Here is a 12,419-nt window from a genome sequence, read left to right on the forward strand (position 1 = left end):
TTAAAGAGCTGGCCAATATGGTTGCTGGGAGGATGCTTCCCTTGGCTGGTTGATATGTAACCAGACAGCACTGTCTTGGTACAAGAGCATTTGGGAATTAAGTGAGAAATTTTCTTCATTCCAAATCAGAGGGCTGGGAGTATTTAGATGAGATTGAGACTAAAAAGTACCTGATTAGTTAACACCAAAAGTTCCACGAGTCGTGGAATATGAAACATGGTTGTATTTAACTTTCGTTCAGGTTCATGGGCTGAGTGGCTTCTCCAGATTTCTGAATTTGTTCAAAATGGTCACTGCTCTAAACTCCAAAGAATATAATCTTTCTCCACCTTTTTCTCTTTCTGGAAATGCCTGGAATCTCATGTGTGGAACCAACCAGTCATCTACAATCAGTGGCCATTTTATTTGGTACATCTGTACACCTGCTTGTCAATGCAAATAACTAATTAACCAATCATGTGGCAGCAACCTAATGCATAAAAGCATGCAACCATGGCTTCTATTCTGCACTCTGGCCTCTCACCTTTTCTCACCTGCTTATCACCTCTCCCTCAGTCCCCTCCTCCTTCCCCTCTCCTATCAGATTCCTTTCTCTCCAGCTCATTAACTTTTGCACCCACCTGGTTTCACCTATCACCTTTTAGCTAGCCTCCTTCCCCTCGCCCACCTTTTTACTCTGACGTCTTCCTCCTTCCTTTCCAGTCCTGACGAAGGGCCTCGGCCCGAAATGTTGACTGTTTGTTCATTTCCGTAGACGCTGCCTGACCTGCTGAATACCTCCAGCATTTTGTGTGTTGCGAGAGGTTTGGTTATTGTTCAGATAAAACATCAGAACAGGGAAGAAATGTGATCTAAGTGACTTTGACCAGAATGATTGTAGGTGCCAGGGGTGGTTTGAGTATCTCAGAAACTGCTGATCTCCTGGGATTTTCACACACAACAGTCTCTAGAGTTTACAGAGAATAATGCAAAAAAACTGTAGACTTCTTTGCAGTCTTATGATTCTTTTTAGTATTCTGTGTCTTTCGCCCAATCTTTCTCATTTTTTTTGTGTACAGGGGAGGGGGATATTAGGGTCAGTGTGCCTGTTCCATCTGTGTTCATTTATTTGTGTGGGGAGGAGGGATTTTGGGGGTTGATGATAGTGCTGCCCTTCTTTCTTTCTTGGTATTGTGGCAATCTGGAGAAGGAAAAATTCAGAGTTGTATACTTTGATGATAAATGAACACTTGAACTAACTCCCTGACTTTCTTGATGCTGACAGACTTGTTTTGTATCTCCTGCAATTTCTCTGCTCTTATCTCCCAGCCTCCACTTTATTTCTAAGAGAAGGTGGTAACTGCATGCCCATACCTGGACCACTCGCATGTCCAGCCCGGTCTCGGACGAAAGCTGTTCCCGCACGTGGCGAGCTGGTTTGGGCGAGTTATTGTAGGCGTTCTTCAGTGTCTCCAGCTGTTTGGCAGTGATCGTGGTCCGCGGCCTCTTGGCATTGGTTTCGGCTTCTGAAAGGAAATGGAAGACCCCTTGGTATGATCTAACCAGCTGGTCAGGAAAAGACAACCTTCTCTCACTGCCCATACACGAGCAGCAATACCTCCGTGAAAGGGGGAATGGGAATCCAATGAAATGTTTCCCTCTTGAGTGTGCCAAATTGTATTTGGTGGAATTGAGTACAGTGTGTGTGTGTGTGTGTGTGTGTGTGTGTGTGTGTGTGTGTGCGAGAGAGAGAGAGAGAGAGAGCTGTCTGAGAATGTGGCTGGGTGCACGGGTTCCTGGAGATCAGTGCGTATGGATGAATGTGTGTGGGCGTACACGACCATGAGTATATATTTATAGAGGTGTTTGCATGTGTAGATATGTGGCTGCGTGTCTACCTTTCTATATGCATTTAGTTTATATATTGCACTATCATTCACGTCACAGAATTAGAGATGAGGTACACCCAAAAAGGGTAAACGCAGGCTCCGTGTCAACCCTTACGGTGAGTAGACAGTGCCCTAGCAAAAAGAAGAGGAGAAAACCAGACCAGTGACGTGAGGGTGCGGAGGAGGTTACAATGAAAATGAAAACAGAGACCCACTAGAAGAGACTCGGACGTGAAAGACTCACTTGGTTTCTCTTTCCACCGATGCTGCCTGACCTGCTGAGTGATTTCGGCATCTCTGGTTTTATTTCAGATGCCTAGCATAGGCATGGCTTTATTAATAACTTTTATATATTTATAAATATATGGGGTATAAGGACTAACGGTCACCATACGCTGAGAGTTAGACCCAGTTTTCCTGACTTTCATAGCATCTGCAGCTGTGGTTGATAACTCAGCAGGCCAGGCAGCATCTCTAGGAAGACGTATAGTCGACGTTTCGGGCTGAGACCCTTCGTCAGGACTAACTGAAAGAAGAGCTAGTAAGAAATTTGAGAGGGGGAGGGGAAGATCCAAGATGATAGGGGAAGACAGGAGGGGGAGGGATGGAGTCAAGAGCTGGACAGGTGATTGGCAAAAGTGATAAGAGAGGATCATGGGACAGGAGGCCCAGGGAGAAGGAAAAGGGGGAGGGGGGAAACCCAGAGGATAGGCAAGGGGTATAGTGAGAGGGACAGAGGGAGAAAAGGGAGAGAGAGAAAAAGAATGTGTGTATATAAATAAATAATGGATGGGGTACGAGGGGGAGGTGGGGCATTAGCGGAAGTTTGAGAAGTCAATGTTCATGCCATCAGGTTGGAGGCTACCCAGACGGAATGTGTGTTGCTTGAAATTCCAGCATCTGCAGATTTCCTCGTGTTTGTGGTTGATTACTAGTTATTCCCGGTGGAGGGTGGATCTAATAATTTCACCAATTAATTAAATGCCCGTGTTACATAAGTGTATGGAAGTTATACACCGATATGATGGTCTAGTAGATTTTATACGTCGAGTTGGTTCACTGACCTCGTTGCTTGGCTGCCTCGTAGTCTCCCTTACACACCAGTCTACTGTCCTCCATGAGGTAAAATTCATCGCCCGTAGCCAGTTGCCGCTTGCACACGATGCAGGCGAAACACTGCAGGTGATAGACAAAGTCCTGAGCCCTGCGGACCACTTGGGTGGGGGGGATCCCCTGCTGACAAGCGGCGCATTTCGTTCCGAATCGCCTGCGGATGTGAACACAGCGGGAAGCGGTGTCAGTGCCGTCAATGGTGCCTCCACTGATGGTCGCCGCGCTTGCAGAGACCGACAGCCCCACTGAAATAGCTTCAGTTCCGCTGCTGCGCTGGTGAAAACTGCCACGACAGGACACAGAGATGCTCCCTGGATTACTAACGGTCTACTAAAGAGGTAACAATCACTTACCTACGGATACACCTGCACACATACTATCCATCAGACCCACACTCTATATATAGTACTGCACCCTTCTACACTTACTGCAATCGAATACATAAAGATCAACTTGACAGAAACTCTGCAAACAGATAGACAACCACTGCACATCCTGCGAAATTATGAATTTGATTCCCAGAAATCATGGGTAGATATAGAAGTTGCATAGAAGAAGACAAAATTCACAGTAACACAGACAAAATGCTGGAGGGACGCCGCTGAATCCCGTGAGTTTGGACGCAATTCATAGCCCGAAGAATTACATCTTCGGCAGAATTGCTTACTTAACTGCCCAGCTCTTGGGAATGCCCCGAAATTGTGACAAGTGGCGATAAATGCGAGTCTTATAAATAATAAATAAATAAGCTAATAAATTAAGTTATCAGAGAATGTCGAGATGTTTCACACAAAACAGTCGTGCAGCTAAAGTTAGAGAGATTAGGAAAAAAACTAATGACGACATGTGGCTATTTTATTACAAATAGCCACACATAAATAGTAATCAATAATTAATATCCAGATGGGTAGACAGAATGGAATTATACGACGTCCAGATAGAAAATGGACGTTGGGAAACATTTGGGGAGCGCGTCTGAGAAGAGTGTGCCACAGTCAGCTAGGTACGTCGTGAAATATGTTACAGACGTGAAGCGCGGCGAACCTGGCTGTTAGATTACACACACACGGCCCGATTGTCAGCGTTAGTGATGCTTATTGATGGATAAATATAATCTCAACCCTCGATTTTCTGAAACTGAACGACGTCTGCTGCCAGATAAAACTCATTTAACACTCAAACTAATAGATATAGCCAAATAGATAAATACGACACTGGACAATATTTTACCGGCATAGCTACACAAACGTCAGGAAGAAAATAGAAAAAAACTACAAATATGGGAATTCTGAAATAAAAATAGAGGAATGCAGGAAATACTCAGCAGGAGAGGCAACAACTATGGAAAACACCGTCAATGTTTCAGCTTTGGGACCAATGGTCAGAACATTGATGAACGGTCTCCTCGACTTGAAACGTTAAATTGTTTCTCGTTCCACATATCCTCGCTGAGAGTTGACAGAGTCTTTTTTGTTTTCAGACTCCGTACTCAAATGGGTTAACATAAGCAGGTAAAGTGGGAAATGAATCAAACGAAATAGATATTGTGTGCTGAGGAATGAATATTAACTTGCGGTATGCAGTTAGGGAAAACATTTGCCTTCCGGCAGTTTATTTTGTAGAGGCACTGTATAGCTAAAGACCGTAAGAACATAAGTTATATGTGCAGAATTTGTCCATTTGGTCCATTGAGTCTACTCTGCCATTTCATCACTGCTGATCCAATTTTCCTCTCAGACTCAATCTCCTGCCTTCTGCCGGTATCCCTTCATGCCCTGACCAATCAAGAATAACGCATTCAAACACACCAAGAAAATATCCTTTTGGAGAAATAGATACCATTTCCAGATGGATTCATCAACTCAGTTAAGATATTCATAAGGATGAGGAAAGAAGACAAGCAATATTATGATAAGACTCTATGTTCAGTACACCACAGATACAGTAACCAAATACATATCATCAAGAGAATCAAATTATACACAGATAAATAGAGTTTGCTCATAAACAAATTCACTCAAGTGTGTACACTGCATTGAGCAGAACAGGTACAATCTCCGAAAACAAAATATAACATTCAGATAGCTAGTTAGGATCTAGATTATAAGAAAGACAATATCCAGAGGATAGCTAGATAGAGTTTCTGTACAAAAAGGTGAAATGTCTATCCAAACAAACGGCACTTAGAAATGGGTCCAAGTTGATGCACAGACACAAAATGTTGGTAGATGGATTTATTCATTTGTCTAGCTATCATCTGGATTATGTCTTTTTTATAATGTGAATCAAATAACTGGACACCAAACAGAATTCAAACAGATAAATAGATTTAGCCTGCTGCTGGCTAGTTACATGCAGTATGAAAACAAACAAAAATATATTGCACCCTGAGGAAGGTACTCTCCACAGAAAGGCATGGACTACATTACAAAGTAAGTAAAAAAGATTGTCTTAATAAATAGATGCAACATATAGAGTTAAAACACCTGCATAGAAAAACTGATTTTGTTCAAAGTTCAAGATAAATTTATGATCAAAGTGCATGATGTATATGTCACTAATACTACCCTGAGATTAATTTTCTTGTAGGCATTCACAGTAAATACAATGAAACACAATAGAATCAATCAAAAGACAACAAATTATGCAAATACAAAAAAATAATTATAATTGGGGTGCAGTGCTGCCGGAGCTCACCGGGGCACTGCTCCAGCACCTCTGTAAAAAAAAGTCAAAATAAACAAGTGGGGAATTTAACAGCGGCCACATATTAAATAGAGGGAATTTTATGGAAGCAGGGGTTGGGGAGAGGGGGTGGTGGCTGGTGGGGAAATACCACTAATAACATTAGGACATTTGATTGTTTTTGGTGAAATCCTGGAGCTGTGACTGCTTTTTATTTAGATATTTGTGAAATTCCTCCTTGCTCGACCCATTGTCCCAGCATACCCTGCTGTAGCCTCCTGCCATTTCACAGATCCTCAGTCTCTCTCCTGCACTCGTTGTTTGAGCATTTTTCACCGTGAAAATAAAAATCTTAGATCTTTTGAAAAGTGGCATGTCACTTGCCGAAGTGGGCCGTAAGGTCGGTAAGAACGAATCGAGCAGTCACACAATAAAGCAGGAAGAAGCTGAATTTCGTGGAAGTGTTAGTGCTACCCCTACAATGGCAAAAATGATCTCTCTGGTTCGTGATAAAGTGCTTGCAAAGACTGAGAAAGCATTAAGTGTGTGGCTAGAGGACATATCACAGAAGCATATCCCTGTTGATGGCAAAATTATGCGTGAAAAAGGGACTTAGCCTCTATGAGCACTACTGTGAGGGGGTTGAGGAAAGTGAGGGGAAGGAGCTCAAGGCTAGTAAGGGATGGCTGGCTAGCTATGTAAAGCGCTACAGCCTCAGGAACTTAAAAGATTACAGGAGAATCGACATCTGCTAATTAGTGAGTGCAACCGTGCAATACTTTGTCATATTATTAAATTAAGTATTATATGTTTTATTGTACCAGTTATACACGGAAATGTAGTGATAGGCTATAACCTTGTTAATGTCTTAACTATCGCTATATTTCTGTGGAGCTCTGGAATTCACATATTTCTTTCATCTTGGTTTAGTGCTTGACATTATAAGAAGCCCTATTCATGTATGTATGTCACACCCAGTTTGTGTACCGGCTCATTACATGAATGGGGCAAGGAAGTTGCCCAGTACATGAAATGAGCAGGTACACAAATTGGGTGTGACATATATATGGAGAGGATATAGGAAATGGCAAGCATTTTGTCAGCTCCGGCACCTAAAAAATTACCACTGCACCCCTGATTATAATAATTAATCAAAATTGAGAACATCATTTGTAGAGTCCTTCAAAGCAAGTCCATAGGTTGTGGAATCAGTTCAGTGTTGGGGTGAGTGAAGTTATCCACTCTAGAATGGATATTACCCCTCAACCTCAGCCATCAGGCTCCTGAATCACTGTCTATGTAGAATGAATAGCCAGGAGGGAAAATGTATAAGTAACATGACAGACCAATAGAAACAATAATGTGATGGATCTAGATAATGTACCCAGATAATTTAATTGATGGAATATCCTGATTGATAAATTGAGCGAATACACTGCTAGATAAATAGACATTTTACCAGTGGATCAATAAATAACATTTCCACACAGAAGAACAGAAACAAAACCATGATAACTGAATGGACACAGTACACAGATTGATGGATACTACATCCCAATTGTTAAATAGAGTATTCTTACAGAAAATATGTAACATATCCTGAGAGATCCATAGGTGTCAAAAGCAAATAGATAACCTTCAGCTGTATAGTGAAATAGTAATATTCTATCCAGTAATTTCAAAGGACAGGGCACTCTGATAAATAAATAGATATTGAATCCTGATAGCTAAATATCCATATAGAAAATAGAAACTGTAACCAGATTCACAAATAAATGAAGGATGCACATAATATAATAAAATACTCATCCAGATTAAGGCACACAGCTGATAGATAGAGAGAAGTCAGATAGATAAACTAGATAAAGTAACTGTGATATTTTTACTCACAGGACAGGGGCATTCCAGGCATCTTCGTTGCCCATCTCTAACTGCCCTAGAATTGAATGGTTTGCTTGTCCATGTCAGAGGGCAGATGAGAGAAAACCATGCTGGATTCACATAAAACATTATAAACTTAGTTCTCCAAAGAACATCAGTGGACTGGCTAGGATTTTACAATATTTATTAAATTAAATTTAGAACAATAAAATGTTTTGAATTGAAGTGAAACTTCCATTGACCACAGCAGGATTTGAAAACATATTTCCAAAACTATATTACTTGCTGATTGAGATGACTATAATTCTGGAAACCACACACGAGCCAACATAATACTCTGGATATTGTTCATGTAGGAAGAGGAAGTTTTTGTAGACATGAAACATCTCAGCACAGAAACAAAAATCATTTTCAATCTCCCTGAATCTTTTATGATTTTACACATTTCAAATAAATCTGAGCTTTCTCTATGCAAGACTAGTTAACCTTTCATCGTTATAAAACATTCCTCAGATTCGACAACATCCTCTTAGATCTGCTTTGTATCTGCTCTGCTGCCAACACATCCTCTGAATACTGCTCACCACAATAATGTACTGGAATGGCGCACTACCTGATATTTTAGATACTTTGAGCTCTTGCATTCACGTTATACTGCCACCAACAATGCCTTCCTAAAAACCTTGTTTCTTTCCCCTCTCTTTCTCTCTTTTTTAATTATCCATTCTGGCCAGATTTGCAAAGCATTCCTACCTACAAGGCGTAACTTAACACCATGAATGGCAGTGATGCCTCACTCCCAGATGAGCTCAATCCCTTTTATGCAAATTTTAAAAGGGAGAATAAAGCTTTGGGAATCACTGCAGCATCTGGTGACCCTGTGGTCTCTGTCTTGGAAGCCGACATCAGAACATCTTTCAAGAGGGTCAACCCTCGCAAGGCGCCAGGCCCTGATGGTGTACCTAGTAGGGCACTAAAAACCTGTGCCAACCAACGGGTCGGAGTTCAAGGACATCTTGGTGGGAGGAGAAGATGGTGACGCGACGCAGCGCGCGCGGCCGCTCCAAAATAATATCGTATTTGTGAAGTAGGATGCCGTGCACAATCCTGATTTGATGGAGACAGCCGTGAGAAACACGGAGGAACATCTGGAGAAACTTCTGAAATGCCCGCTTCGCTGCCACTGCTACTGTGTGATCGAGAATCTCCGGAGGGGAAGGCCCCAAATCCTCAGCTTTGCCTATTGCCTGTTGCCAGGGCCGGGGTCGAAGTGTTCGGCAGAGATGGTGCTCAGTGCTCGGTGTCGGAGGGCTGGTCGGAGGCTCGAAGTTTTTGGACGGACTCAAGAGTCAGCTGTGGTCAGGTGCTTCCAGGGTGCTGCAACGGCAAGTTTGCGGCGCTGGAAGTTCATGGCAGGGGAGTTTTTCTTCCTTCTGCTGTCTGTGGGAGATGATGGGACTTTCGAGAGACTTTGAGACTTTTTTTTTACCGTGCCTATGGTCTGTTCTTTATCAAATTACGGTATCGCTTTGCACTGTTGTAACTATATGTTATAATTATGTGGTTTTTGTCAGTTTTTCAGTCTTGGTTTGTCTTGTGTTTCTGTGATATCATTCTGGAGGAACATTGTATCATTTCTTAATGCATGCATTACTAAATGACAATAAAAGAGGACTGTGTGTCCTCATAATCTAATCTAATCTAATCTTCAATCTCTCACTGCTGCAGTCACTGCAGAAAGCTGTAAACTCATCCAGCTCCACGATGGGAACTAGCCTCCCCGGCACTGAGGACACCTTCAAAAAGCAATGCCTCAAAAAGATCTCATCCAGCATTCAGGACTCTCATCACCCAGGACACGCCCTCTTCTCATTGCTAACATTAAGGAGGTGGGACAGGAGCCTGAAGACGCACACCCAATGTTTCAGGAACAGCTTCTTCCACTCACCATCAGATTACTGAATGGGCAAAGAACCCATGAACTCTACCTCACTCTTATTTTTGTTCATTTTTGCATTACTTATGTAATTGTTTTCATATATGTTTTATTGTAACATAGTTTTTATACTATGTACTGCAATGTACAACTGCTGCAAAACAACAAATACACAACATATGGCAGTGATATTAAACCTGATTCTAATTCTGGCTCCCCTCTAACTCCTTTCCTTCTCCTCACCTGCTCATCACCTCCCTCTGGTGCTCCTCCTCCTTCCCTTTCTCCAGTGGTGCACTCTCTTCTATCGGATTCCTTCATCTTCAGCCATTTACCTCTTCAACCTAACACCTCCCAGCTTCTCACTTCACCCCCTCCCCCACCTACCTTTCCCCTCACCTGGCTTCACCTATCACCTTCCAGCTTGTCGTCCTCCTCCTCCCACCTTCTTATTCTGGCTCCTTTTCCCTTCCTTTCCAGTCCTGGTGAAAGGTTTTGGCCTGGAATGTTGACTGTTTATCCCCCCTCCATAGATGCTGCCTGATTTGCTGAGTTCCTCCAGAATTTTGTGTGTTGCTGATGATTGAGACCAACTCCTCCAATGTTTGGCCATCAGGCATGGATGTGTCCTATATATCAAACGTTCTCTGCTAGAACTCAAATGACAGCCGTTTTGTAGGTGGCCTCTGAATGGATCACCTGCACCCTGCTGAGTACAACTTAGAACACCCTGCACCTTCCCATGTGCACTCTTCACCTTTACAAGCAACAATAATTATCATATTTACATAGACCCATAATTATCTTTGAATCTTCTCTGCCTGTACATTTTCTCTCCTAACACCATTATCTGCTTCTGCTCACGCGTGGATTGCAAATCAGCATATATAAATGCAGCTTGAAATTAGCGAGGGCCACTTCATATCAAGTTAGCATTGATTGCGTCCTGATTGACATCACTATTTGTCTATTCTGAATATCTCTGGCATATGCAAATACTGCTTTCTAAAATTTAAATATTAAATATTGCTGTAAATTAATAATAAATCAACATTGAAACTGCTCAAACAACAATGTTACAATTGCACAGCCACCATGTTTGGATGTATATTGCATCTAGGTGGATACAGGAGATACAAATGACTATGGATGCTGGAATTAATGCTGGATGCTCCTTGACTCATTGAGTTCCTCCAGCAGATTGCTTGTTGCTGAAAGAGATATAGGATCTGGATAAAGTGTTGCTACCATAGCCAGATAAAAGATTAATTGATAATTAATTGCTTTTTTTCTATATTTTTATTCTGTTGGTTGTGAAACATCATGTTTACAATTAACAATTCTCCTGCACCAATTCCTGTTTCTGCCCTAACTTTTCCCCTGAAACACCATGCTCCAATTTTTAGACCATGATTTCCTGATCCTCAATCCCCAATCAACAGAAACAGATTCCACCCCAATACACACAAGGTGCTGGAGCGCAGCATCAGGCAGGATCTATGGGCGGGAATAAACAATCGATGTTTCGGGCCGAGATACTTCATCAGTATTCCATCCAACTTGTCAGTCCCCCATGGCACTCTAAGAAGCACTCTAAGAACCTTTTAACTTAAGTTCCAGGCATCACAGGCCTTTTTTGCACCACTTCTCCTTAACTTGAAGGAGTCCTGCCACTACTCTGTCAAATCTGTTCTTTCCTCCCACCAAGACCAATACCATCTCTGTACGACAGGAGAACACACATTATAGTACAATAGTCTCTGTTTTATTATTTCATACATTATTATTGCACATTATTGCACTTTGGTAAATTATTATTGTGTCTATTATTATTCTGCACTTTATTATTAGTTAATATTATTATTAAGTATGTTTTTAAATGTTGCTGATGTAACAAAATAATTTCTCAATATTAATAATAATTATTATTATTATTTCTAGTTAAACTTTTTTTTTTTGGGTGTAGCTCAATCAAGATTGTGTGTGACTGCATGAAAATTTTTCATCTGCTGCAACCAGGCCAGTACTATATTGGTTTTAATGATTATTTCCCTGGACCTCTACGTAATATTACATAAGAAGCAGGATCAGGAGTAAGTCAGCTGGCCCGTTGAGCCTGCTCTGTCATTCAATAAGAACCTGGCAGATCTGGCTATGGATTCAACTCCACCAACCTAATGAGGTAGTCTCTACTGCTTCCCTAGACAGAGAAATCCATAGATACACCACTCTCTTGAAAAAGCAGTTTCTCCTCATCTCCATCCTAAATCTTTTTCCCAGAATCTTGAGGCTATGTTATCTTAGTTCTAGTCTCACTTAATAGTGGAATGTACATAGACTCTTACCTATCTTCAGGTTTTCACATCTTCTAATTTCTTGCTTTTCTATCCCATGCAGGTCTCTTGTTCCTATATTTCCTGTATTTTACTTACTTGCTGAAGCTGTTAATGTTCCTTTGTAATTTAATGCACCAATATGCATTGGTTTCCATATTGCCTTTCCTTCTGTCTTCAGCAAACTTGGATACATAACTTTCTTTCCTGCTATCTAGACAGTATATAAATAATTTGAAAACACATAACCCCTACAAAAATCATCATGGGATGTACCTACTTCATCTTGCCATTTTCAGTAAGTCATAGCTATCTTTTGTCTCCTATTTCAAAAGCTGGAACGAGGTCAATAATTGACCTTTATTTCCATGAGCCACAGTTTAACACTCCATCATGGGATAAGTAATTTCTGAAAACTGATATGGATAACATCCACAAACACTTTCCTGCTCGCTTAAGCAACGGCCTTCAAAAGAATCATATTCATCAGATATATATTACTATATTACTATTTACAAATGAAAGGTGGCTAACCTTGTTAGGCTGAGCGTTTTTAAGGTATACTCCTTATAAATGTGCTATTCAGAGAGAGACAAGTAAATA

At 41.3% G+C, this 12,419-nt stretch overlaps 1 protein-coding gene across 1 annotated transcript in view; it reads right to left on the minus strand.

Moving 5' to 3' along the window:
• Positions 1–12,419, minus strand: part of lhx3 (LIM homeobox 3) — a 49,333-nt gene that overhangs the window by 18,412 nt on the left and 18,502 nt on the right. The window contains exons 3-4 of the mRNA XM_072240681.1: positions 2,933–3,135; positions 1,354–1,505 (exon numbers count right to left, since the gene is read on the minus strand). Coding sequence (XP_072096782.1) covers positions 1,354–1,505; positions 2,933–3,135 — 355 coding nt within the window. The remainder of the gene's footprint in view (positions 1–1,353; positions 1,506–2,932; positions 3,136–12,419) is intronic.

Source organism: Mobula birostris, chromosome 22, assembly GCF_030028105.1.
Source record: "Mobula birostris isolate sMobBir1 chromosome 22, sMobBir1.hap1, whole genome shotgun sequence".
In the NCBI taxonomy this organism is placed as follows: domain Eukaryota; kingdom Metazoa; phylum Chordata; class Chondrichthyes; order Myliobatiformes; family Myliobatidae; genus Mobula; species Mobula birostris.